The following is a 27,019-nucleotide window of genomic DNA, read 5'->3' as shown; positions in this document are numbered from 1 at the left end:
ATATACAGTATTCCATATGGACGGTGGATGTTAGTGCCAAAGTGGTGACATGTAGAAGTGTACGGCATGCAAGAGGACTACTGGGCCTTGGGAGCAGGCTGTGAAGCCTATGCCCAGAGTTGGACACTTAACCCCTTAACCGCGGGTATTGTTTTGGTCTGACTGTCCTCTCCCGCGGGGGTTTCAGCCAAATGTAAACAAACCTTTAAACCTTAATAACTCTGCACAGAATAAAGCTAGAGAAAAAAATAAGGTACCATTAGAAAGTACAAACCTTCAGCTTTCCATTGATGTAGGTTTCATGACTTCGTTGACTTTCACAGGACGGGGAGAGCCGTTAGAAGTGAGGGGTGTGAAATAACTATTTTACGCCCCACACACCAGTACCAAATGCCAACCACTCTCTCATAATAGTAATATAAACATATATGAACACTGTACATACGATAAACACCCACTCTGTGTTCACTGAGGTAGGTAAAAGGCACTTCTCAGGCTGCGCCGCTCTTCACTGCGGCTGCGCCTCACTTCACTGCGGCGGCACCCGCTCACTGACGTTTCCTGCGATCTTTTCATTATTTCTAACTTCTAATATTATTTTACATATAATATGGGCAATGTACATTATATTTACAATGCACTTATTACTATATTGCGTCACTGGCGCATCACAGAATTACATAAGTGCCGCAGAATTCCACAAGTGCCGCAGATTCTCTTATTACAATATCACTTATTATACTGGCCAATATTTCCTTTATTTTCTAGGCAAAATATCCCTTATTACTACATTATCCATTATACAATTATTGGCAAAGCACGTCCACTGTCGCATCACTATATATCACTGTCACTTTCAGTATTTACTCAGAGAGTGGTACTCGGCAAAGCACGGAGTTACACATAGAGCGACTTGGCATTCAAGGCACTGGTGTGTGCTCATTTTTCGTCGTAGGCCTTCGTGTGGTGGTTGAACATACTCTGCAGCGCCCTGTGACAACCTGCCGCCTGCTTTAGGAGGCAATTTCACAAGCTGGTGCCGGCTCATGTAATTGCGGCACTCAAGACGGTCAGGTTGTGTGTCAGAGTGTCGCCTCGGGATCAATGCCGTCACCTGACCAAATCGTTCAAGTAGCTGCTGAACGACAGTCTTGGAAAACTGTCTCAGTGATGGTTGCCTTATGCCCCGACTTGTGTCTTGTAAAGAATGAAGGCATTGAGCATGCACATATCGAGCATGTGCAGGCAAGCCTTCCTGTACCATCGGGTGTTTCTCCTGAGACAGTCTATTTCGCCAATCATCATATCAGACTTATCAACGAGTCTCATATTTACATTATAATCAATGACGGCATCAGGCTTCATGATTGGCTCTCCCGTCCTGTAGCTGACCTTCCCAGTTCTCTTCATTTCCCCCTTGTGGATGGTGCTGATCATATTGACAACCTTCTTGTCATGCCACCTGATCGCAAGAAGCTTTTCTGACTTCTTCAGGTGAACATCTCCCTGGATGATGATGATGCTTCGGGAAACTAGGCCACTCTTTCCTATAGCTCCGTACAGTGCCAACAGTGCCAATGCCGTGTTCAGCAAGGTATTTGGAGAGTTTCGGTGCTGTGTAATAATTGTCTGTGTACAGCACATGATTACCACCAAAATACCTCTCCATCAGCACTTTTACAACGGAGCCAGAGAAGCCAAGGGGTCTTTCCTGTTCACATCCATTGTGCTAGCCGAGTAAATGACAAAATCCATTATATACCCCTGCCTCACAGTCACACAGCACAAAGAACTTTATCCCAAAGCGGTGGCGTTTGCTGGGGATGTACTGCCTGAATTTGAGACGTCCTCTGAACAATACCAGGGACTCGTCTATGACGACTTTCTGCATAGGCCTGAAAAATCGCATAAATCGATCCCTAATCTTGTTGAGGAAATCCTCACTTTCCACAAAGGGTCAGTTTGGGACGGGTTGTCATTATCAGCGAAGTGCAGGTATCCAAGCAGCTGTCGGAACCGATCCCGTGACATATACTTCCGAATATGGGGATAGTAGTTATGTCATCCACGAGCCAGTACTCCTCCAACTAATGTCTCTTTATATTGTCCATCATAAACATTAGTGCATAAAAAACATACCGCTCTCTGATCCCGACAGGCAACCACGACACTTGCTTTGGCGAGCCAATAGGTCCCAGCCCTTGTGCTGCACACTGAGTTGCATACCTATTGGTCTCATCGCTGACATGCTGCACAATTTCATCATCAAGGAAGGCCAGGAAGTAATCAACAAACTCATCACCTGCGTTGCATGGGAAGGCAGGCTGTATTCCAGCATTTGTCATATCAAACGGTGGATTGTGTGGCTGGAAATCTCCACCGTCAGTCCAAACAAAATGCATCAACTTGCCCTGTGCGTGGTTCAGTGGCAGGGGCATGTTGCATTTCACTGCTTTCCCCGGGAGAAGGAGCAGTGGTAGAGCCACTGGGTGAGGCAGGAGGATAGGCAGGAGGCCAGAGGGAGGTGGGTGAGGCAGGAGCCAACGGGGAGGGGGTGAGAGCGGGGGCGGGGAGTGGGGGGTGGCGCGGGTGAGGGAACTGAGCGGGGGGCAGGCGGGGGGTTTCTGACCTGGTGCGTGGTGAAAACTTGACCCTTTCTACCCCGCTTATCACCTCGCTATCGCCTCGCTTATCGCCCAGCTTTGCCCTCCAACTGCCACGCATCCCCTTTGTTCTAGGCCTGCCTGCACGGCCTGCACGGCCTGCCTTCCCTCGCTTTGCAGGCTTTGGTAATCGTACTCCTCAGATGATGTAGACTGAGGAGAGGGCACGACAGATGATGATGATGATGATGTGAGGGCAATTGGGCTAGGGAACGGGAAATTGATGGGAAATGCGTACTTTAGGGCCTGGTGTGGGAGACGTGAGCCTGCGCTTCACTCCTTCCCACGTGCAATACCAGATTTGCCCATAGGAGCCTTTCCTTTCCCAGAGGAAGTTGGGGGTGGTGGGGGGGACTCAACACGATCACTTTCATCACTGTCACTATCAATGGAAAATGGTTCACCACCAATTACTGCCAAATCATCACTGCTTGCTGTGAGTGTGTCACTGTCACTGCCACAATCAAGAGTAGTACTCACTGTTTTTGTCCAGCTCAGTTCTAATTTCAGGAGTGCTCAACCCCTTCTGCCTCGCCGTCGGCAGTTCCTTTACCGGTGTAGAGGTAGAGGGAACACTAGCACTAAACGTTGTAGAGGAGGAAGCGAGCGACGATGAGTCGGGACGGAGCGCCATTATCACGCAGAGCTGGACAGATACTGACTGACGCGGGTCAGGGCAGGGGTGGGGGGGGTCCCCTCGGGGTTGGAGGAGGGAGGTGTGGGATGGCTGGCGTGAAAGAACTCGACAGCTACTCTTGCGTGAGAATATTTGCGCGCCGGGAAAACGCGCGGTGTTCAAAATATTCACGATCATTCCAGAATGCCACCCGCGGTTTGGTCCAGTTTTGTCGCCGTCATTCTGGAATGACACCCGCGGTTAAGGGGTTAAAAAAAAAGGGGGGGGGGGGTGAGAGTCTCAAGGACTTCCAGAACGCACTCCAATCATGAGAGAAGTGCTGGGATCGATGTTTGCATGCCCAAGGAGACTACTTTGAAGGGGACGGTGGTGATTAAGACTTGACGCAATTTTTTCCCCTTTCTCAGTCAAATTTCAAAACTTTAGGGTAGCACCTCATATAGCAATGCAATAATCAAAACGAGACAAGATAACTGAGTGAACTAGTGCCATGAGCCACCATCTGTTCATGAACTGTCTCATGAAAAATAGATTTCTGATGTGCTGAATACTGCTTTAAGCAATTTACTTATTATGCTCCCTGTAATCTAATTTTGAATCAAAGTAAACTCTGAAGTTTTGAACAGTAGTTGCTAAATGAAACTGTAATGTACCAATATCAAGGATCGAGGAGATCTCTTCATCATGACCTCTCTTCTATTTCCTCGGATGATGATGATCTTAATTTTATCATTCGGCTTAAGCTTTCTCTTAACCATCCAGATGCTCAATTTTTCTCTCAGAATCAGTAGTACTTATCTGCACACAGAGCTGAGTACAATCAACATAAAAAGGATGGGCAACATTGTGCGCATCATGCAGACATGACAAACTGTTGGCATATGTGATAAAATGAACTGGACCTAATAGTGATCCTTGAGGAACTCCATACAGCAAGGGAACAAGGTCAGAAAATGTTTGATTCACCATCACGTGCTGGGATCTCCCTGATAAGTACAACCTAAGAAGCTTTTGGGCGTTATTTCGAGCACCAAATAAGTGAAGACCTTCCAGCAGTAATTCAAAGTCTACTGTGTCAAAAGCTGCTAACATCAAACTGGTTGAATGGGCATCCCAGTACATGTATTTTTCACCAGATTGTTGTGTATCCTTGTCAAGACAGTTTCAGTTGAGTGGTACTTTCTATAGGCAGACTGGACTGGAGGGGGGGGGGGATAACACTTCTCCTCTAGTAGAGGCATCAGCTGATCATGTACTGCATTTAAGTACAGTACTGTATAGCTGTAACCTACACAGATTGTGTCTGTCCATTAATGGCTATGTGTGGACATGGCAAGATATCATGTACCAACATCACCACCACAAGTTACAGTCATTGGTGGAGACTCTGGGATGTGCCACCTGTTCCCTTTATGGTCAGTATTGGTAAGAATTAGATAAGATTATATAGCTTTGGCCATACAAACACTTGTTACTTAACACTGGTAATTTTACCCCATAAAAGTGCATTAACTGTACAAAAAATAACTATCAATAAAAATCATCATCACAACTGAGTTGGGGATGATGGACGGAAGCATAGGAAGGGTGAAGATGACAGGAAGGTGGAAGAAGCACGACGGTGGGGGAAGGGATGGAAAGAGGGTTAGGATTTAGTTTTGCACAAGACAACATTAAGAAGTTACATTTATCAAGGTAATTTTGTCATAATGCAATTATGGTTTGTTTACCTCATTAGAGATTTTGATGCCTTAAATACCAATTCTCCATGTTTACAGTAACCCCTAGATGCTGGACTATTTATACCGCGGTCGTCCTCTCAGTACAGGCAATTTTCCCAAAGTGCTTGTTTTCAAACCTTAACCCTACACACAGGGGTTTTCCGTTGTCGCACGCTCCTCCATTTGGGGGATATCCTTGACAGAAAAAAAAACCTTAATTCAAACCCTAACATCTGCCAAACTATAACAGTTACAGAAAAAAATTAAAGATACATAAGACTCACCAACTCTTCCTCTTTCAAATGAATGTATCCCCATGACTCCAGGTGGTTCCGTTGATGAGTAAGGATAAGTTAAAGATCAAAGGGTGGCAGGAAGTTGCTTGCGGCTATACACATCAACCAGCATTGCTCCATGCCCAAAATCGTGACGGCTATACTGTACACATCAGTCGGTGGTTAGGGGTTAATATCTCGGAAGGTATAACACTTTGCGAAACAAGACCATATTACTCACCAACTCCTCTTCTTGCAAATGAAACCATCCCCTAGTCTGCAGGTGGTCACGTCGATGAGTAAGGATGTGAAGAAGATAAGTAACTTTCGGCGAGTGAAGCAGGATGTCCTTGTGCCTGTGTGCACAGCCCTAACTTTGGCTCTTAATGAGATAACTTCTCCATTATTTGACAAACTAGACACATTGGCGTCCAAGGCAAGCCTTATGGCACTATCACTGAGCCCTTTCCTAGTATCTTTGGGCAGAGGTTTGGCAGGGGTGGATAAGGCAAGAAGTCTGCATGATGTGGGAATGGAATTGGACGAGGAGGAACCCGAAGACATAGTTCTACATCCGGCAAAGTCATGAGACAGACTGAAGCTTGCTTTCATGCACTGGTGGGAGCTCTCCCTACCCTTTGGTGGTGAGATCAAACATGAGCCTGTTCAAACAATGGCGGGACTGCACTTGCGGCATATGACGTCACTCGGCAGCTTCTGTCCACCTAAATCACGGCTGCATTATCACATTCCCCAGCAGTTGGGTGTTAAGGATGGACTTCAGAATGCCTCCAGTATGATATCCTATAATCCCAATTATCTTTTATGTGAGGGTATGGAAATTCTCCTTCTCAACTGTAGCTGTAATATCATTCTACAGCACAGTACAGTACCGGTATATGACAGACGAAAAAACAAGGACTATCACTAGGAGAGTTAGATATAGCTAAAGAATTAATGTTCCTATTCATCTGTTTATTTAACTCTGAGTACACCATCCCTGGTTACACAGAAAATGAAAGAAAAACATTCGGGAACCGAATGCTAATTGCCCGCCAGAATATGCTGTTGGCCAAGTCCAAGATTTAGGCCATATCTTGATACTCTGAAAGTTTCATGTTGATAGCTCATGTCATTCATGAGAAATAATGGTGATAAAGGCGAGTGATAAAAACTAGTTGTCCTTTGGCTGCCATTTTGGTGACTGACAGCAAATGCCCATTTTTGAACCTGTCCAAGATTTTGGCCATATCTTGATACCCTGCAGTTTCACGCCGACGGCTCAAGCCATTCATGAAATATAATGGTGCTAATGGTGGGTGATAAAAACTAATTGACCTTTGGCAGCCATTTTGGTGACCTTGACCTTGACCCCAAGTCCTCATTTTTTAACTCGTCCAATATATTGTCCATATCTTGATACCCTGAAGGTTTCATGTTGACAGCTCAAGCCATTCATGCGATATAATGGTAATAAAGGCAGGCAATCAAAATTAGTTGACCTTTGACAGCCATTTTGGTGACTCTGACCTTAACCCCGAGTGACCATTTTTGAACTCAACCAACATTTTGGCCACATCTTGATACCCTGATGGTTTCATGTTGATAGTTCAAGCCATTTATGAGATATAACAAGAACAGACTGACAGACAGACAAAGACACACACACACACACACACACACACACACACACACACACACACAAAGAAGCAAGCAAAAACATTATCACTCCGTCTTCTAAAGGCAGGCGATGATTAGGTATATTACATGACCATCACATGATAGTACTATTTACACAGTAAGATATCTTGCCCTCTTTTCCTTAACTAAGAGCTCAAAATTTGGACTTTCCTTAATGAATAACTACAAGGCTTCAGAGACTAAGGTGTTAATTCTATTCTTATAATTAGCTACTGGCAGATTAGCAAGTGATATCTGAACTTTCATCCAAGCTTTCTGGTTTAGTCTTGCTGAAAACTACTACCGGTAAAGGTACATCAACTTACCCCAGAGCAGGGTCGAACAAGGTCATCACAAGGTCCGTCAGCTTACTCTGGTTCCTGTGGCAAGAATTCAGGCAGAGGAAAGCAGTAACCACTTCACAGTTCTCCTTTTCACAGATCTTTGGATCTTGGAGTGTAATTACTGCTGTTGGGTGGCCACCAAGGATCAAATACTTACACATCTCACTTGGAGAGTAAAAACTAAACTCAGGGGGCAACTTAGTTGGATCCTCACTTCTATGTTTTTTACATGCCCTGACTGGGATTTGCTTCACCATGGCGTCCACATAACGCAGTGATATCCGAACCTCCTGCCCAGGCATACCACCTCTGACTTGGAACTTTACAGCACAATCATTTTTGGTGGTTATGATGCCTTGCTCAACCTGTCAGAAAAATGATAGGAGGAAACATTAATTTCTCTGGATGCATATACACATACCATCCCTAGCCTCATGAATACATATCATCAGAATAATCTTCATATACATCATCAAAATAATCTTCATGTACATCATCATACATCATCAGAATAATCTTCATATACACATTCTATTCATTTCTCCTTTCTCTGAAATCTCCATTCTAGGAGATTTCAATGTTCACCACCACCTCCACCACCTTTGGCTCTCCTCTCCTTTCACTGATCCACCTGGTGAACAAGCCTACATCTTTTCTATCCTTAATGACCTACAGCAGCTTGTACAGCACCCTACCCATATCCCTGACTGCCTTCGAGAGAGCTCCAACATACTTGACCTCTTCCTTACCATTAATCCTTGTGCTTACACTGTTAATCTTTCCTCTCCGTTGGTCTCCTCTGATCACAACCTTATTACTTTAACCTGTCCTATCGTTCCGTTACGGTCTGTGGACCCTCCAAAGAAACATCGTCCGTGGCACTTTGGAGCTGCAGATTGAGAGGCCCTCAGGCAGTACTTCTTTGATTTTCCAAGGAATGATTATTGCTTCCATGGCCGGGAGCCATCTGAGTGTGCCTTGTGCAGCATTACGGAGGTTATTCTCTCAGGCATGGAAGCACACATTCCCTTCTCATATCCTCTGACTAATGCAAGAAAGTCTTGGTTTAATCACGCTTGTTCTAACACTGTCCGCAACAAGGAGAGGGCCTATAAATGGTACCGGAGCCAACCCACCCCTGAATCACATGTTGTTTCTGTGTCTGCGCGGAATCATGCTAAGGTTGTTCTTCGCTCTGCTAAAAATAATTTCATCCTTACTAAATGCCCTCAACTCTCCCACTCCAATTCTTCCCACTCCTTCCAGCACCTTGCCAAAAACCATTCTAACAACTTTACCTCATCATCCTTCCCTCCTCTTTTCTGTTCTGATGGTTCTGTAGCTATTTCTTCTACTGATAAAACACATCTCTTCGCTCAGACTTTCTCCTCCAATTCCACCTTAGACGATTCCAGTGCTGTTCCTCCATCACTTCCCCCCTCTGACTTCCTCAGGGATGACATTAAAATTTCTTCAGCTGATGTATTTTCTGCCATCACTGGCCTCAATACTAACAAGGCATATGGGCCTGATGGAGTCCCTCCTGTTGTCCTCAAGAAGTGTGATTCAGTGCTTACACCCTGCCTAGGTAAACTCTTTCGCCTTTTTCTGTCAACTTGTACCTTTCCTTCTTGCTGGAAGTTTGCTCTCATTCAGTCAGTCCCAAAGAAGGGTAACCATTCCCAACCCTCTAACTATCGTCCACCTGCTTTAACATCCTGTGTCTCTAAAGTTTTCGAGTCAATTCTTAACAGAAAAATTTTTAAGCATCTTTCCTATCACAACCTTCTTTATGATCGTCAGTATGGGATCCGTCAGGGACGCTCCACTGGCGATCTTCTCACCTACCTTTCAGACTCCTGGTCATCCTTGTTTTGGGACTTTGGAGAAAGCTTTGCCATTGCACCTGACATCTCAAAGGCTTTCAGTCAAGTCTGGCATAAATCTTTAATTTCCAAACTACCCTCTCATGGTTTCCATCCTTCTATCTCTGCCTTCATCTATAGCTTCCTTTCTGGTCGGTCTACAGCTGCTGTTGTAGATGGCCATCGTTCTTCTAGATCTATCAACAGTGGTGTTCCTCTGGGTTCTGTCCTATCACCAACTCTCTTCCTTTTATTCATCAATGACCTTCTAAGCTGTACATCTAACTCTATCCACTCATACGCTGATCATTCCACCCTCCACCTTTCCATTCGGTTCTGCAACGTCCATCTCAGCAGTTACTTCAACAAACAAGGGATGAGGCTATGACACACCTAATGTCTGACTTGGCTCGATTCTTTGACTGGGTTAAAAATAATCTTGTTGTTTTTAATGCATCAAAAACTCAGTTTTCACACCTATCAACCCAACACAATCTTCCACAGGAGTACCCACTAATGTTTAACCCGCGGCATCCCGTCGACATTCTTTAACGTCCACACGTTTTGTCACTGCCAATCCCGTCGACGTACATAAACGCGAAAAAATTGCAAGGTCCCTAATTTGCACAATTTTCAATTTTCGCGGGTCATTTTTGGTACGTATACACGTGACACCTTCCTCAACAAGATGCCAGGCAGGGACAATGCCTTACCCAGCATGACCTCCTCCCCCCCCCTGCATGCCATTGTCTCAGCAATTCACCTGTTATCAGTGACCTGGCCAGTAAAGCCAAATCATGCCACGGTACGAAATTCAGGGCCAGAGTGATTCCCCAATCAATGACAATGTGGAGGACAAACTTTACATAGCATTAGAGGAAGAAACAGTTAGAAATGATGATCAGGTAATGTGGCAAAAAAGGGTCAGGTATTAGTGAGTGATACAATGCTTATAATGCCTATATTACTGCTTGAAAACCAATATACTCTTATACTACATATAAATTCGTACCAAGTAAATAAATAAATACCGTTTATGAGAGAAATTAGTTGGAGAAGAACAGGGAGGCTTTAGGAAGGGAAGAGGTTGTGTAGATCAGATATTCATTCTTAGATCTTTAGTGGAAAAGTTTCTAGAGAAGGGAAAGAAGTTGTATGTGGCTTTCATGGATTTGGAGAAAGCATATGACAGGGTGGATAGACAAGGATTGTGGAAAGTGTTAAGAATATATGGAGTAGATGGGAAGTTGTTGAATGCTGTGAAGAGTATGTACGATGGTGCGAAGGCTGCAGTGCGTGTGGATGGTGAACTAAGTGAATTTTTCTCTTTGAAAGTTGGTTTGAAACAAGGATGTGTCATGTCTCCATGGTTGTTCAATCTGTACATGGATGGGGTAATAAAAGAGGTACAAGGTAGGGTAGTGGATGTTGGAGTGGCCCTGGTGAGAGAGGATAGTGTTTGGAAACTCCCTGTACTGTTGTTTGCAGATGATACTGTGTTGTTGAGTGAAGACGAAGGGGAGCTGCAAGGCTTGGTGGATGAGTTTGAGAGAGTGTGTAAGAAACGGAACCTAAAGGTGAATGTAGGGAAGAGTAAAGTGATGGTCTTTGAGAGAGGTGAAGTTAGTAAATGTACAGCAAGGTTAGATGGTGAGGAATTGGAAAATGTGAGTACGTTTAAGTATTTGGGTAGTGTGATGAGTAAGGATGGAGGTTTGGAGTGTGAAGTGCTTGAAAGGGTACAGCAGGGAAGAAAGGTTGCTGGTTCCTTGAAAGCAGTGATAAGAAACAGGGAAGTGAGCATGGAAGTGAAAAAGTTACTACATGACAGTATTGTGATACCAACTCTAACGTACGGAAGTGAAGCTTGGACATTGTTGGAAGGACACAAGTCAAGAGTGAGAGCAGTGGAAATGAGTTATTTAAGAGGAGCCTGTGGAGTCACGTGGAGAGACAGGCTGACGAATGAGGATATAAAGGAGCGTTGTGGTGTGGATGTGGATGTGATAGGAAGCGTTATGAGGAACACACTGAGGTGGTTTGGCCATGTGGAGAGGATGGAGGGCGAAAGACTGACGAAGAGAGTGTATGTGAGTGAGGTGGAGGGGGGAAGAGGGAGGGGGAGGCCGAGGATGAGATGGAGGGATGGGGTGGAGAGGTATATGAGAGAGGGGGGTGTGAGTTGGGAGCAGGGCAGTGAAATGGCGGGGGACAGGGCGACTTGGAGGCGATTTGTTTGTGGCCACCCCAAACGGGATTGAGGCGTCTGGCAATAGATAGATAGATAGATAGATAGAGTGGTGTGAAATAGTTATCCTCCCACAGAACTCGTTTTCTTTGGTGCCAGCCTGATAGAAAACCCAGTAAGGTAAGGAGGTACTCCTACCTGTAATGAGTATTTTAAACCTCAGGTGAGCGATTTCTCTATGAATTTTCGATGTTTCTCACCAAAAGCGAAGGTTTGATCCAAAAAAAAAAAAAGTCCTAAAATGGTCGGGATTGGGGGGAGTCAGTGGTGGAAAAGTGGTCGGGATGGGGCGGGTTAATAATATCCAGCTCAATCCTGCATCATCCTTGAACAAGCTTAGGGTTTCATTCACTTGGGACTTATCTTGGAAAGATCATATTGCATCTCTTGTAAAATCTGCTTCTATGAGATTATGTGTGCTAAGCCAACTCCGTACCTTCTTTACCCCTGCACAGTTGTTGACTTTATACATGGGTTTTATTCGCCCCTGTGTAGAGTTCAACTCTCATGTGTGGGGAGACTCCCCACATACAACTCTTCTCAACTGGGTGGAGTCAAAGGCTTTTCGTCTCATCAACTCTCCTCCTCTTACTGGCTCCCTTCAAACTCTGTCTCTTCGCCACACTATTGCACCTTTGTCTCTTTTCTATCATTACTTTCATGGTCACTACTCCTCTGAACTGCTTGCTTGCATCCCTTCATCTCTACGATGGGTGCGTAGCACCCGTCTAGCAACAAACTCTCATCCCTTTTCAGTTGAACTCTCTAATGCAAGAGTTAACAGTTACTCCCAGTCCTTCATTTATGCAACAAATCAACTCTGGAACTGTCTCTCTCTGTCTGTATTTCCTACTTCCTATGATCTCCACTCTTTCAAACGCAGTGTGTCCAGGAATCTCAAAATGAACGGATCTTGAATTTGGCTCTCTTTTGTATTGTTTTTGTTTTTTCTTGGAAGGAACGGTTTGTGGGCTCCTGTCCATTGGTTCCTTCTTTCTTGCATTAAAAGAAAAAAAAAAATACAATTTAAAGCTCATTATATATGAGGCCATTAGAGGGAAAACCAGGTAAGCGCCAAAAAAAGAAAACAGAAAAAAACGCAGTTAAAGTTTGTGTACTTTAAATATGACATAACTTTTCAACCAATGAAAATATTCTGCTCTTGTTTTTTTTTCCATGTAGCCTAATTCATCTACTTTTCCGTAATGATACTCAGGCGCTGATAATTAGTGGTATCTTAAATGAAAAAATTCAATAACATCATCTTTCTCCTCTTGTTAGACAACAATCAACGACAAAGTAGCAGTACTTTGACCCATAATATGTGTAATGCTGAGTAGAATTTGGCTCGACTTCTCGTCCCAAATCAACTCAACACTGAGCGGGGTCCTCTTTCGAGACCGGAGCTAGTGCAATGAAGAGAGGCAGGACATAAAAACTTTCGGCAACATCATACACGTGTATTATTTCAGTTAGACACAAGACATTTCAGTAGACATTACATCACAATATAGAGCAATACAAAACCTTATCTAAAATATTGTGTATCTCGCAGGATACTAGCTTCCTAGATATTAATGACAATACAACAAATCTTAGTACTAAGAGTACAGTAAATACCCGTGCGCGCGGAGCGCGTGAGGGGAGGGGGGGGGGGTTTGTGATCTACCAGGAAGGGGGGAGAGGTAGGGAGACACAGAGAGTGACTCAGAACGGCGAGGGGGAAGTTATGGTAATATTTAATGAGGCCCGATATTAACAAGGGAGTTTAGGTGTTTTCTGTTGGCAAGAATTCTTTGACAATTAACTCTGGTTCTTATTTGGACTTTAAGAGCGGGGGTGATGAGTGGAGAGAGTTTTTAGGGATAGCGTACGGAACAGGGGAATATAGTTATTACTCGCTGTCCTCGTTGTTTTGGTGACACTAGATTTCTGTCGGCACAACTTATATATTACACATCTCCCCGGTAGGTTATATAGACTTGCACTTCCCAACGCGTAACAAAGTCGGAACCCTCGTAAATTCTATTCCACTATATTACTCAGAGCTTAGCCAATAGCACTCCAATAATGTGTTATTCTTTCTTTGGGCCCTAGAGAGAAGTCCTTAGTAAACTCGGGATGGTACTCGCACGTATCTTCACTTGAGGTCTCTACCCATATTCTCGCCCGTTAATGTAGCATTATGTCCTGGGTTACCCCAATGGAAATTACATGAAATCACTGCACTAGTCTTATTCTAAGAGAAAAGGAGTCACACTTAACCTACTTCACAATTACAGGATCACTCGTATCTCTCGTGGAGAGAAACACGGTTACCTCAGTGATGATCCGGTCGGACTGAGAGCGTCGTCAGGGTAGGGCGAGCCGGGAGGGCACGGGGCGACTCACTAGGGCGTCCTCTCACATCCGGGGGTTTCCGGACTGGGCTCCGGACTGGGGCCGAAGAGGGCTAGGAACCTCTGGGTCAGGTCCCGGCGTCGCGGGGGCGTGGTGAGGCCTCGCCCGGGTGTCCTGGGGCGGGCCAGAAGAGGCGACGGACTGCGGTCTCCTATGGGCAGGGGCGCCGGCAGGGAAGGACTGCGGCAGCGGCTGTCACGGGGGCCCGACAGGTGGGTCTTCTCAAGGGCCTCGTGCAGGGAACAGAGGCCGGGGGAGACAGGGAGGTCTTTCCTCCTCACTATACCCTGGGAGCGACCATCGATCGTCTCCACTGGGGTGCTGAGGGAGCGACCGTGGATCGTCTCTACCTGAGCTTTCAGGGAGCAACCATTGATCGTCTCTTCCTGATTTTTGTGTGAGCGACCATAGATCGTCTCTATCTTTTTTTTATGGGAGCGACCATTGATCGTCTCTACCGGTGTGCTGAGGGAGCGACCGTTGATCGTCTCTACCGGAGCTTTCAGGGAGCGACCATTGATCGTCTCTTCCTGATTTTTATGTGAGCGACCATAGATCGTCTCTATCTTTTTCTTATGGGAGCGACCATTGATCGTCTCTACCAGTGTGCTGAGGGAGCGACCGTTGATCGTCTCTACCGGAGCTTTCAGGGAGCGACCATTGATCGTCTCTTCCTGATTTTTATGTGAGCGACCATAGATCGTCTCTATCTTTTTTTTATGGGAGCGACCATTGATCGTCTCTACCTGGTTTTGAAGGGAGCGACCGTTGATCGTCTCTACCTTGTCACTATTAGAGCGACCATAGATCGTCTCTACCTTAGGGGCGCTGTCTGGAGTACAGTTTCTGACTCCACCCCTAGTTAACTCAGTGATTCCGCCACGCGAAGGTAGTGTCTTTCGCCTACGGTGGCGGCGGCGTGGTGGTTGAATGTCATAGGGGCGCACGGCCCGGGCTGACATGCGTCGTTGTTGCCCGGAGTGGTGGTGGCTAGTGGCGGCTACCCCGTGGGGTCTGAGTGGGGGTGTCGGCATTCTCGTGGGCGAACTCCGTTGTTTCTGGTTCAACCTGTTGTCGGGGATACTATGGTATTTTCCGGGATATTCTGGAGTACCGTATGTGTGTCTGTTAAAGCCACGCATTTCACCACCGTGTTCTTGAAAAAAGTCACGTCCCTGTGGCTGGAGGTGGAACGCTAGAGTGTTGGGGGTGGTGTAAACGGGCTAGAGGTGTCGGAGTGTGTTCTGCCAGGCGACAGTGTAGGAATTTTCCTCCTGTGCTTGGTCATAGGTGAGGAAGAGGGTGGAGGGGGCGGTGGTGGACTGGAGGATATTTAACAGGTGGTGTGGCCCGCGGAGTCGGTGGTTCTTGGTAAAGGTAGGGGCCCATACGGCCCGCTTAATCCTCATGTTGCTTGGTGTGGCTGTCGGTGTGGTTGGAGGTTGAATGCTGGATAGAGTGGGTGAAGGCCGGGTTTTGTGTCGCGGTAATGCTGCTTTGAGTCTCTGCGGAGTACAGGTAGGAGGGATTTGGGCCTGATGTAGCTTGACGGTGTGTGTGTATCGGGTGGGTGGGCATAAGAGTCGGCCGGAGGGGGTGGTGGTGGTTGTGAGGGTGGGTGTGGGTGGGGAAGCAGGCGTGCCGGGTGGGCGGGGTCGGTTAGCGCGGGCCGTCGCGCGCGTTGGGGACGCGGAAGAAGGTGAGAACGTCAGAGTGGGCGTGCGTAGGTGTGGAGGGGAGAGGGCGGTGGTAGTGGGTTGTCCTGCGGGGGTGGCGGGGTGGGCGGGGCACGTGGGCTTGGGTGGAAAGGGTGAGGCGGCGGAGGGAAGGGGTGAGGGTGAGCGAGGCGTGGCGGGTGAGATGTCAGGTGCGGTGCAGGGGGTGGTGGAGGCGGTGGAGGCTGAGGTGGTAGGGGAGGTGAATGAGTTAACTTTGTGGGCAGGGAAAGCGAACGGTGGTGAAGTGATGGCGGTGGGTGGCGCGGGGTGGGAGGTGGAAGGCAGTAGATGGGGGGAGGTGGTTTTAGGAAGTAGGTTAGGAGAAGATGTGGAGAGGGTCCTAGGAGGCCTGTGAAGAGGGAGGCCGGTTTTGTGTTGCGGGAGTATAGTGGTGTGTGGGGTGGGAAGGTTAGAACTAGGGGCAGGAATAGGGGAAGGTAGAACAGAAGAGATAGTGAGAGGGGGGGAAAAGGAAAAATAACGTTCTCCCCTGTCGTAGACTGGGGGAGAGGTGAGGTGGCCCCCACCATTACGGTGGGATGCGGGGGCAGGGGGGCGCTTTTTGTTTTTCCCTTTTTGTTTTTTCTTCCCCTGGGGCTTAGGGGAATTTGCGTATGGTGGGGAGGTTTGTAAGCGCCCTCGTGTCATTTGGCTGCACTGGGCAGCTTCTAGCTGCTCACAGATGTCGTGAATCGGACATCCGTGGTAGCACGGAGAAAATTCCCACGGGTTGATGGTGATGAGGTCAACGGGGAATTGATTTATTTCGCCGATGCGTTGAGGGGTGGCATGGACGGCTAAAAGGCGCCTCATTAAACTGATATCTCTATCCATGTCTCCTGTTGGATCATGGATAGTGAAGTGTTGTCTTACAACACTTGGGAGTACTCTGAGCAGAGTATTAAATGTGTGTTGATCCCGGGTTTCTTCATCTGCCTCCGGGTAGGCAGCAGTAACCAGGCGTCTTGCCTGTAACAGGGTATTATCTAAATCCCCGTCATAAGTAAAGCTATCCAATTTGGATAGAGCCACCACTTTCCCTAGTGATGGGGTGATGGCTTGGACCGCGAACTTGGTAAAGTTCTGCCAGGTGAGTTCTGGGACAATTTTTGGCGCAATATTTGCTGCGGCTTTACCCAGTAGTGGTAGTGTGACTGCAATTTTTTGTTGGTCATTATCGAAGCCAATATCTAGTAAGGGTTTAACTATTGCAAGATATGTGTGCATGTCATACTGGTCAGGGTCAAACTTGGATAACTGGACGTGCGGTTTAGTTGCCATTTTTCCAAATATTTCCTATTTACCTCTCTTCTACGCTCGGATCTAGAACCACCGCTGGCCACCAGTGTAATGCTGAGTAGAATTTGGCTCGACTTCTCGTCCCAAATCAACTCAACACTGAGCGGGGTCCTCTTTCGAGACCGGAGCTAGTGCAATGAAGAGAGGCAGGACATAAAAACTTTCGGCAACATCATACACGTGTATTATTTCAGTTAGACACAAGACATTTCAGTAGACATTACATCACAATATAGAGCAATACAAAACCTTATCTAAAATATTGTGTATCTCGCAGGATACTAGCTTCCTAGATATTAATGACAATACAACAAATCTTAGTACTAAGAGTACAGTAAATACCCGTGTGCTGAAGCGTGAGGGGAGAGGGGGGGGGTTTGTGATCTACCAGGACGGGGGAGAGGTAGGGAGACACGGAGAGTGACTTAGAACGGCGAGGGGGAAGTTATGGTAATATTTAATGAGGCCCGATATTAACAAGGGAGTTTAGGTGTTTTCTGTTGGCAAGAATTCTTTGACAATTAACTCTGGTTCTTATTTGGACTTTAAGAGCGGGGGTGAGGAGTGGAGAGAGTTTTAGGGATAGCGTACGGAACAGGGAATATAGTTATTACTCGCTGTCCTCGTTGTTTTGGTGACACTAGATTTCTGTCGGCACAACTTATATATTACACATCTCCCCGGTAGGTTATATAGACTTGCACTTCCCAACGCGTAACAAAGTCGGAACCCTCGTAAATTCTATTCCACTATATTACTCAGAGCTTAGCCAATAGCACTCCAATAATGTGTTATTCTTTCTTTGGGCTCTAGAGAGAAGTCCTTAGTAAACTCGGGATGGTACTCGCACGTATCTTCACTTGAGGTCTCTACCCATATTCTCGCCCGTTAATGTAGCATTATGTCCTGGGTTACCCCAATGGAAATTACATGAAATCACTGCACTAGTCTTATTCTAAGAGAAAAGGAGTCACACTTAACCTACTTCACAATTACAGGATCACTCGTATCTCTCGTGGAGAGAAACACGGTTACCTCAGTGATGATCCGGTCGGACTGAGGGCGTCGTCAGGGTAGGGCGAGCCGGGAGGGCACGGGGCGACTCACTAGGGCGTCCTCTCACGTCCGGGGGTTTCCGGACTGGGGCCGAAGAGGGCTAGGAACCTCTGGGTCAGGTCCCGGCGTCGCGGGGGCGTAGCGAGGTCTCGCCCGGGTGTCCTGGGGCGGCCCGGAAGAGGCGACGGACTGCGGTCTCCTATGGGCAGGGGCGCCGGCAGGGAAGGACTGCGGCAGCGGCTGTCACGGGGGCCCGACAGGTGGGTCTTCTCAAGGGCCTCGCGCAGGGAACAGAGGCCGGGGGAGACAGGGAGGTCTTTCCTCCTCACTATACCCTGGGAGCGACCATCGATCGTCTCCACTGGGGTGCTGAGGGAGCGACCGTGGATCGTCTCTACCTGAGCTTTCAGGGAGCGACCATTGATCGTCTCTTCCTGATTTTTATGTGAGCGACCATAGATCGTCTCTATCTTTTTTTTATGGGAGCGACCATTGATCGTCTCTACCGGTGTGCTGAGGGAGCGACCGTTGATCGTCTCTACCGGAGCTTTCAGGGAGCGACCATTGATCGTCTCTTCCTGATTTTTATGTGAGCGACCATAGATCGTCTCTATCTTTTTCTTATGGGAGCGACCATTGATCGTCTCTACCAGTGTGCTGAGGGAGCGACCGTTGATCGTCTCTACCGGAGCTTTCAGGGAGCGACCATTGATCGTCTCTTCCTGATTTTTATGTGAGCGACCATAGATCGTCTCTATCTTTTTTTTATGGGAGCGACCATTGATCGTCTCTACCTGGTTTTGAAGGGAGCGACCGTTGATCGTCTCTACCTTGTCACTATTAGAGCGACCATAGATCGTCTCTACCTTAGGGGCGCTGTCTGGAGTACAGTTTCTGACTCCACCCCTAGTTAACTCAGTGATTCCGCCACGCGAAGGTAGTGTCTTTCGCCTACGGTGGCGGCGGCGTGGTGGTTGAATGTCACAGGGGCGCACGGCCCGGGCTGACATGCGTCGTTGTTGCCCGGAGTGGTGATGGCTAGTGGCGGCTACCCCGTGGGGTCCGAGTGGGGGTGTCGGCATTCTCGTGGGCGAACTCCGTTGTTTCTGGTTCGCCCTGTTGTCGGGGATACTATGGTATTCTCCGGGATATTCTGGAGTACCGTATGTGTGTCTGTTAAAGCCACGCATTTCAATATGTGTTATTGTAGGTCAGCTATAAGATATTGAGACTGAAAATATGTCAGTAGGTAAGGACATGTGCCTTTATGGTGGTGTCATAAAAAAAAGCTTGGTGGTATGCGTCGAGCCATACGATTGGCACGTCTTGCAACCACCTCCTGTTGTGTGGCGCTCGCCTGGTTTTCCCTCTCACTCTTAGCCTCACAAACATGCGGCTTACAATAAGTGCGTGTTTTGACATGAATACTTTGGTAAAATCGCCTTAACTCAAGCAGGAAAACCGGACATGATGTTGGTTTCCAAGGATGCAGTACTTGGGGGAAGAAAATACTAAGCCAAAATGGACCTAATGATGATGTCATGGAGTGGTTGGCTATCAACAGCAGTATGGTCATTCACAGCCCTTTAAAAATCGTAATTTTCAAACATCTCAGGGACATCTTTTTCACTTAAACCCTTGTTGTAGTGGTAGAAGAGGATTTGGGGAATAAAGTGGTATATGTAACTCCATTTCTCTCCGGGGTGGCGCTTACCTGGTTTTCCCTCCAAGCGCCTCATATGACAACCTTAGTGGATAAATGACCTTATCATTATTCTAACCCTATTTTGCACCTGCGAATAATTAGGGTAGGGAGGATCCAGAAATACAGGAAGAACAAAGAAACTACAATAACAAGTAGTTCTATGGGCCACTGTTTCATTCAATCTCCTGGTGAAGATTTTAAAACTCTGGCCCCACTCCACAGGTATAGATGCACAAAAAAGTTTACATATGAACAAGTCACTCATTACAATAGTGATGCTGAAACACTTACTTAGACATCTATCTACACTTACACATGCTACATTACCATCATAAAACTTGGCAGGATTAAACCATTTCCCACCCATACAATACGTTAAAAAAAAAAAAAAAAAAAAGTATAATCCCTCGTAATCAAACTTGTTATATCGGTATATTTTTTTCCACATCCATGAATTCAGCAGTTATGATACTGCCCTATTTACATACTTTCTCTAGTCTTCCTTAGGTGGAAGGTGGTAATGACAATCATCCACTCAAGTGATGCAATGCTGCTTCCTTCTTCCTTAGCCCCTAGGATAGGCAAATTCTCCAGCCTCGACTGCCCCCCAGGAAGCAAAAACAGGCCTATTTTTCGACTTTCTCAAAGGTTAAAAGTTTTATGCCCGATTTATAGAGCATGAATTTACACACCTGACAACGCAAACCCCACCCTCCCAGACCCAATAGTTACCGAGCTGTGGCCCATCAAAGTTTATAATAGTTACCCATCACAGCCCCAGCGAGAAAGAAAATATGCCACTTGCACCTGTTTTCTTCACAAAAATACGTACAAAAATCACCAAAATCAATTTTTTTTTTTGTATGTACAGTAGTGCACCAACTTTCGCTACAGCAGGATTCGCAGAATCCACTTTCGTGGCATGCACCAAATATTCCCTAACTTCCACTTTCGCTTGAAAAAAATCGATTTTCGCGCACAAATTTTGGGTTTGGGACAATATTTTGAACTTTGAATTTCCTGCACTGCCCGCCCGCAACCCACCGCCATCTTGAATGACGTCATGTCAACACTCTGTCCACCCATTCCCGCCATTGTGTACGAGCGTGCTAGCTCCATTGTGTTGGATTCTCACGGTTCAATGGCCTCTACTATACCTGGTAGTGTGGGGAAAGGGCCTGGTGGTGTGGGGAAAGGGCCTGGTGGTGTGGGGGGAGAGCCTGGTGGTGTGGGGGGAGGGCCGGGAGGCAGTGGTGGTGATAAAAAGTGGCCGGGACATTCAAAGTCGGGAGGAAAGGCCAAGGCTAAAAGAGAGTATCGTGCTGGAGTGAAGAAACGGCAGTATAATAACACCTCAACCTGGTCTCTGTGGTATGTTTCTCCTCATATAATGTGTACTGTACAGTTTTTATTGTTTGTATCTCACAATGCAATGTACAATAGTGATTTGATGTACTGTATTGCAAGTGAAAATGAAAATCTGATGTTACTTTAGGATAACCGGGAACCAATTAGCCTTTTTGCCATAAAGACAATGCCCCAACTTTCGCTAATTCCACTTTCGCGCATTATTTTTGGACCCAATTAGGCGCGAAAATTGGTGCCCCACTGTATTGATGTTATAAACCACTGCAATGTGCTTAGAAAAAAATAAAATGGTGACAAATCCCCCCCAATAAATATGATAAACAGTAAAAATTATCCTCCCCCCTCCCCATACCTCCAATCCCCTCCCTCCCCTTCCCTTCCCTCCCCTCCTCTTTCCTAACTTTCCCTCTCCCCTCCCCTCCCTGCTGAGCTGTCAAATCTAGCTAGGGAAAATGGTCATGAACCCCCCCAATAACAATATGATTAGTAAAAATTATCCTCCCCTCCCCATACCTCCAGTCCCCTCCCTTCCCTTCCCTCCTCTTTCCTCCCTTCCCTCCCCTCGCCTAATTTCCCCTCCCCTTCCCTCCGAGCTGTCAAATCTAGCTAGTTTTTGTTTCGTTTCTTTTCGTTTTTGAAGGCTCTAACATATACAGTATGCATGCGTTGGCATAAAATAAAATTTCTTTTTCGAGTGGGTTTCGAATAAAGACAGCTAAAATAATTGTGGTGTGAGTATCTGTATGCAAAGACACGAATAAGTTACAGGTAATGAATCAAAAACGCGCCATAAAGAAAAAATACGCAATATTCGAGGTGCTAGGGGGTGGGAGTGAGGGTAGGGGTTGGGGTGGGGGGTTGTGGGTGGTGGTGGGAAGTGGTATGGCCGGAAGGGGGAGTATGGGGATGGAGGGATGGGAGGAGACCACCTACAGACACAAAGGAAGGGGCCCAGTGGAGTACGGGGACATGGAGGGAGAGTAGGGGGGAAATACCCTCCCCCATTCATGGGGGGAAAATGCCCGCCGCCGGACCTCCCACCTCACCACCCCCCACCCCACCACCGGGCCGCCACTGCACCACCACCCCAGGAGGACACAACAGTGGGGTTAGTGACCCCAATCAAGAGGGTCACCAGGACACTACGGTCCTGGGCCCTTGTTCCCCGCAACTGCCCCAACACCAGGTGACTGGGGAAAGGCAACTACCTTGCAGGCGGAACAACCGTCGTCAGAAAAGGGGTGGGACTGAACTAGCTTCAGTCCCAAGTAACACCGTATTGACAGCAATTGTTAAAACCTCTAGGACAGGAGGCCCAAGGCTACAGCCTAATAAAGTGTACAAGGGTAAGGCGACCCAAGGCTCCGGCCTTAGTACACCCCAGAGAGAGAGTTGCCCCAGTGCATCCCTCTCCTGCTGTTCTCTCCTACAGGAGCAACACCGCACCGACGGTCCCTATACGTGGCAGGGAAGGAGCGGCCGCGTACGCCCTTCAGTTGCTTCTGGTCGGAAAGATCAGCTCCCGGCTACAGCCAGAGTGCGTACCAAGGTAAAGAGCCCCTGCTATCGTACATGTAGCTTTTCCCTACTACGGGAGCAACACCGCGCCGACGGTCCCTATACGTGGCGGGGAAGAAGCGGCCCTGTACGCCCTTCAGTTGCTCCCTGTAAGACGGGTAGGCATCCAGCTACGGCCGTGGCACGTACCAGGGTAGAGAAGCCCCTGAAGATAGCCTCAGTACGTACTGGAGAGAGTGTGGCCTCTGTGCCCCTCACTCCGGCTTGTCCCCTACTACGGCAGCAACACCGCACCGACAGTCCCTATACGTGGCGGGGAAGGAGCGGCCCCGTACGCCCTTCAGTTGCTCCTTGTACGCCGGGTAAGCTCACAGCCACAGCCAACGTACGTACCAGGGTAAGGCGACCCAAGGCTCCAGCCTCAGGACGTACCAGAGAGGACACGGGCTACGCGAGTCCTTCTCCAGCCTCTTCCCCCTGTGGGAGCCCTTCGTCACCACCCGGGAATATAGCCCCGGAGGTGGCGCTAGAGTGGTGGCAAGGCCCGATATCGGACCTACCTCCCACGCCTGGGAGATCCTTGTTCCTGCCCGAGTCCCAAAGGAGAAGCTGCCACAGCCCAGCCCTGTCGGCGCCTCTCCCCCTAGGCACCCGCAGTCCCAGGACCCCCAGGCCAGACCCACTGGCTCCCGACGAAGGCGATCCAGGCTCCCTCACTCCACAGAGGCAGAGACGACAGGCCCGACTGCTCCAGCTGTTCGGCCCCAGTCCCGAGGGCCACCTCTCAGGTCGAGGCCCCCAGACAGGAGGACCTCCCTGCACCACACCGACGAGGCCCCACCTCGAGGGCCACCTCTCAAGTCGAGACCCCCAGATGGGAGGGCCTCCCTGCACCCCATCGACGAGTGTGACCCGGGCAGTGACTCCCCTGTGAGTAATCCCTTGCCCTCTGCAGGCCGGGTCCCCCTAGGGCTCTACCCTCACGCCCTTGTCACGGAGTGAACATTACCCAGGAGATACAGGTAAATAGTGACGCCCCTTGTGCTGAGAACAAATCGGGGAAAATAACAGCGAACAGTGACTAAGTGAAGACCAGTGTGAAACTAGCAACAGTTACCAGTAGTCCAAAAGAACTCAGTGCCGGCAGGACAGAGAATGAACCTTAGAGTAATTATACAAGTCCCCCCCCCCCCAATAAAAGAACTTTCTGTGAACGCATAAGACTAGGGTGCGCGGGCCGATTAAAAGCCTGTGTGTGAGTGGCACCGTGACCAGGTGACTGTGTCAAATGTCGCTATCCGCACCCTATCTTATTTATGGTAATATTTCCCCTACAGACTCCCAATCTTGTTTATCCCCTCTGTGATCAGTGGAGGTCTGAGTCTAGTGAATGTTGATGGTGGAGAGTGGAATCTGAAGCAGCTGCTGTTTGCAGATGATACTGCACTGGTGACTGATTCAGAGGAGAAATTGAGACAGTTGGTAGAGGAGGTTTGGAAGGGTGTGTGAAAGGAGGAAATTGAAAGTAAATGAGAATAAGAATAAAGTGATGAAGTGTACGAGGTTGATAGATGGTAGGGGGATGAATATAGTTTTGAATGGTGAGTTGCTTGAGGAGGTAGATTGTTTTAAATATTTAGGGTCACATGTTGTTGTGGATGGAAGAATAGATGCAGAAGTGAAGTTTAGAATAAATGAAGTAGGAAAGGTGCTGGGAGGAATGATAAAAGTGTTTAAATGTCGTTCGCTTAGAATGGATGTAAAGACAAGGCTGTATGAGGGTGTTGTGGTACCGACTGTGTTATATGGGGCTGAAACATGGAATATGGGTGTAGCAGAGAGGAAGAGTTTGAATGTAATGGAGATGAGGTGTCTGAGGAGTATGTGTGGAGTGACGCGTATGGATCAGGTGCGAAATGATGAAGTGCGAAGGAGAACTGGAGTTGTTCGGGAGATGGTTGGTAGAGTTGAGCAGAGGGTGTTGCAATGGTTTGGGCATATGGAGAGAATGGATAATGAGCGATTGGTGAAAAAGATAACTAGATCTGATGTGAGAGGTGTAAGGCTGAGAGGAAGACCACGAATAGGATGGATAGACAGTGTGAAGAGAGCGCTGGATGCGAGAGGGATGTCTGTTGAGCAAGGAAGAGTGGCTGTGCGTGACAGAAATAAATGGAGAGAAATTGTGAATGAATAAGTGATGACGCAGCCCTGAGGGGATATTCTCCCGCATTTTGGTCTGATCAGCTAGTCAGGTCAGGTGCGGGTAAGGGGATGGGTCTGTTATGATGTGGCAGGGGTAAACCAGTTCTGCTGTCGGGCCCTGCTGCGGATGTCACTGATTGCATTGCGCAGTTGACCCTTGTGCGGTGTGGTGCGGTGAGGATCTGTCCGTTCTCCCCTTTGGGGCTAAGATGCGAATGAATGTGTTTGAATGGATGAGAAAATGGGGAGTGTGTTGTCCTGTCTCGGCTACCTCCCTTTCCTTGGGGGAAGCAGCCTAGGTATATAGATAGATAGATAGACAGTGATCAGTTCAGTGTATATCCTGCCTAAAAGTGTCACATAGACAATACCATATAGAATTAAAGACATCCCTGTATGAGCATTGTAGTGTGTATTGAGTGTGACTATATCTTGTGGTGCTGAATGCTAACTTTGTGTCCCTGTTCCCCTATATCTCAAATATCACTCTCTGTTGTATTGTAACGGTTAGAATTAAGGAAATAGATGTGTTAAGGTGTACTGCCTGGTTTTGATGTCCTGTTCCTTTGTGGGTGCTTTACTTCCGGTCTAGAAAGAGGACCCCGCTTCAGTCACTAGTGTTTTTAGGACAAGAAGTCGCCTTAAAAATACCAGCATAACAGGGGGATCCACATGAGAGAGGGGGGATGCATAAGGAGGGTGTGGGAGTGGTGGTGGTGGTGTTAAGAGCAGTGGGAGGTAGGATAGCAACAAGGTAGTGGGGTAGAGGGACGTGGCGAGAGGGAGGTGGGGGGTATACCCCCCACCGCCTGGGTACGGGCCTGAGTCCCCCCTCCGGTGTGTCTAACACTTCGTTCTGATTGGTTAGAAGCCATCTGCGTCACAGTTGGGGTGGGGCCAGCTGCCGTCAGTTTTTTGTAGATGTTGCATGATCGGTGTTGCTCGTCCTTTTAAGAAACTGCGCAAAAAGCCCAATTGATGAGATTTAGTACTTTAGGGGTTAGGCGACTGCTCTTGAGCGAGGACAAGCCAGGGGCACTCCACTGGCGATCTTCACACCTTCCTTTCGAATTCCTAGATACCCTCCTATCACGACTTTAGTGCAAGTTTTGCCACTGCACTTGACATCTCAAGGGCTTTCATTTGAGTCTGACATAAATCTTTAACTTCCACACTGCCCTCTATCCTTCTATTTGCATTTTCATCTCTAGCTTCCTGATCGTCGATAGCTGCTGTTGTAGACAGCCACCATTCTCTTAGAGCTATCAACAGTGGTGTTCCTCAAAGCTTTGTCCTATCACCAACTCTCTTTCTTCTATTCATCAATGACCGAATTTGTACATTTAACCCTATCAATTCATATGCTGATGACTCCACCCTTCGCTTTTCCATTCACCTCTCACAGCATCCATCTCAGCAGCTACTTCAACAAACGAAGGTTCAGGCTATGGCACACCTAACATCTCATGTGGTTCATATCTCTGAATGGGGTAAAAATAATCTTGCTGTTTTTAATGCACCAAAATTTAGTTCTTACATCTTTTGACCTGTCAAAATCTTCCACAGGAGTACCCTCTAATTTTTAACATTACCTAACTCAATCACACATCATCTCTGAACATATCTGGGGTTTTATTCTCTTGGGATTTATCTTGGAAAGATCATATTACCTCTCTTATAAATTCTGCTTCCAAGAGTTAAAGTTTACTAAGCCAACTCCACCTTCTTTACCTCCACACAACTGTTAACTTTATACTGGGGTTTTATTCGCCCTTGTGTAGAATACAACATTCATGTGTGGGGAGGTTCCCCACATACTGCTCTTCTAAACAAGGTGGAGTCAAAAGATTTTCATTTCTCCTCCTCTTACTGGCTCCCTTCAACCTGTCTCTCTTTGCCGCACTGCAGCATCTTTATCTCTTTTCCACCACTACTTCAATGGTCACTGCTGCTCTGAATTGTCTGCCTGCATCCCTCCATCACTATGGTGGGAGTGTAGCATCCCTCTAGCAGCAAATACTCATCCCTTTTTTGTCCAACTCTCTAATGCAAGAGTTAACCGTTACTCTTAGTCCTTTATGTATAAAACAGGTCAACTCCAGAACTGTCTTCCTGTCTGTATTTCCTACTGCCTACGACCTCCAGTCTTTTAAACGCAATGTGTCCAAGCATCTCAAAATGAATGGATCTTGAATTTGACTCTTACTATTATTATTATTTTTTTATTGCTATTTTTTGGGGGGGAACAATTTTGCAGGCTTCTGGCTTTGGTTCCTTCATCCTTGCATTTTATATATATATATATATATATATATAT

At 47.3% G+C, this 27,019-nt stretch overlaps 1 protein-coding gene across 3 annotated transcripts in view; it reads right to left on the bottom strand.

The window, feature by feature from the left end:
* Window positions 1-27,019, bottom strand: part of LOC145402093 (uncharacterized) — a 130,996-nt gene that overhangs the window by 36,618 nt on the left and 67,359 nt on the right. For all 3 annotated transcript variants that reach the window (XM_080274205.1, XM_080274203.1, XM_080274204.1), the window contains one exon: window positions 7,303-7,685. In XM_080274205.1, coding sequence (XP_080130331.1) covers window positions 7,303-7,685 — 383 coding nt within the window. The remainder of the gene's footprint in view (window positions 1-7,302; window positions 7,686-27,019) is intronic.

Source organism: Coenobita brevimanus, chromosome 57, assembly GCF_032717465.1.
Source record: "Coenobita brevimanus isolate Jiangsu-jjx chromosome 57, ASM3271746v2, whole genome shotgun sequence".
In the NCBI taxonomy this organism is placed as follows: Eukaryota; Metazoa; Arthropoda; class Malacostraca; order Decapoda; family Coenobitidae; genus Coenobita; species Coenobita brevimanus.
Note: the sequence above shows the minus strand (reverse complement) of the source record. Positions and strands in the feature narration are given on the sequence as shown.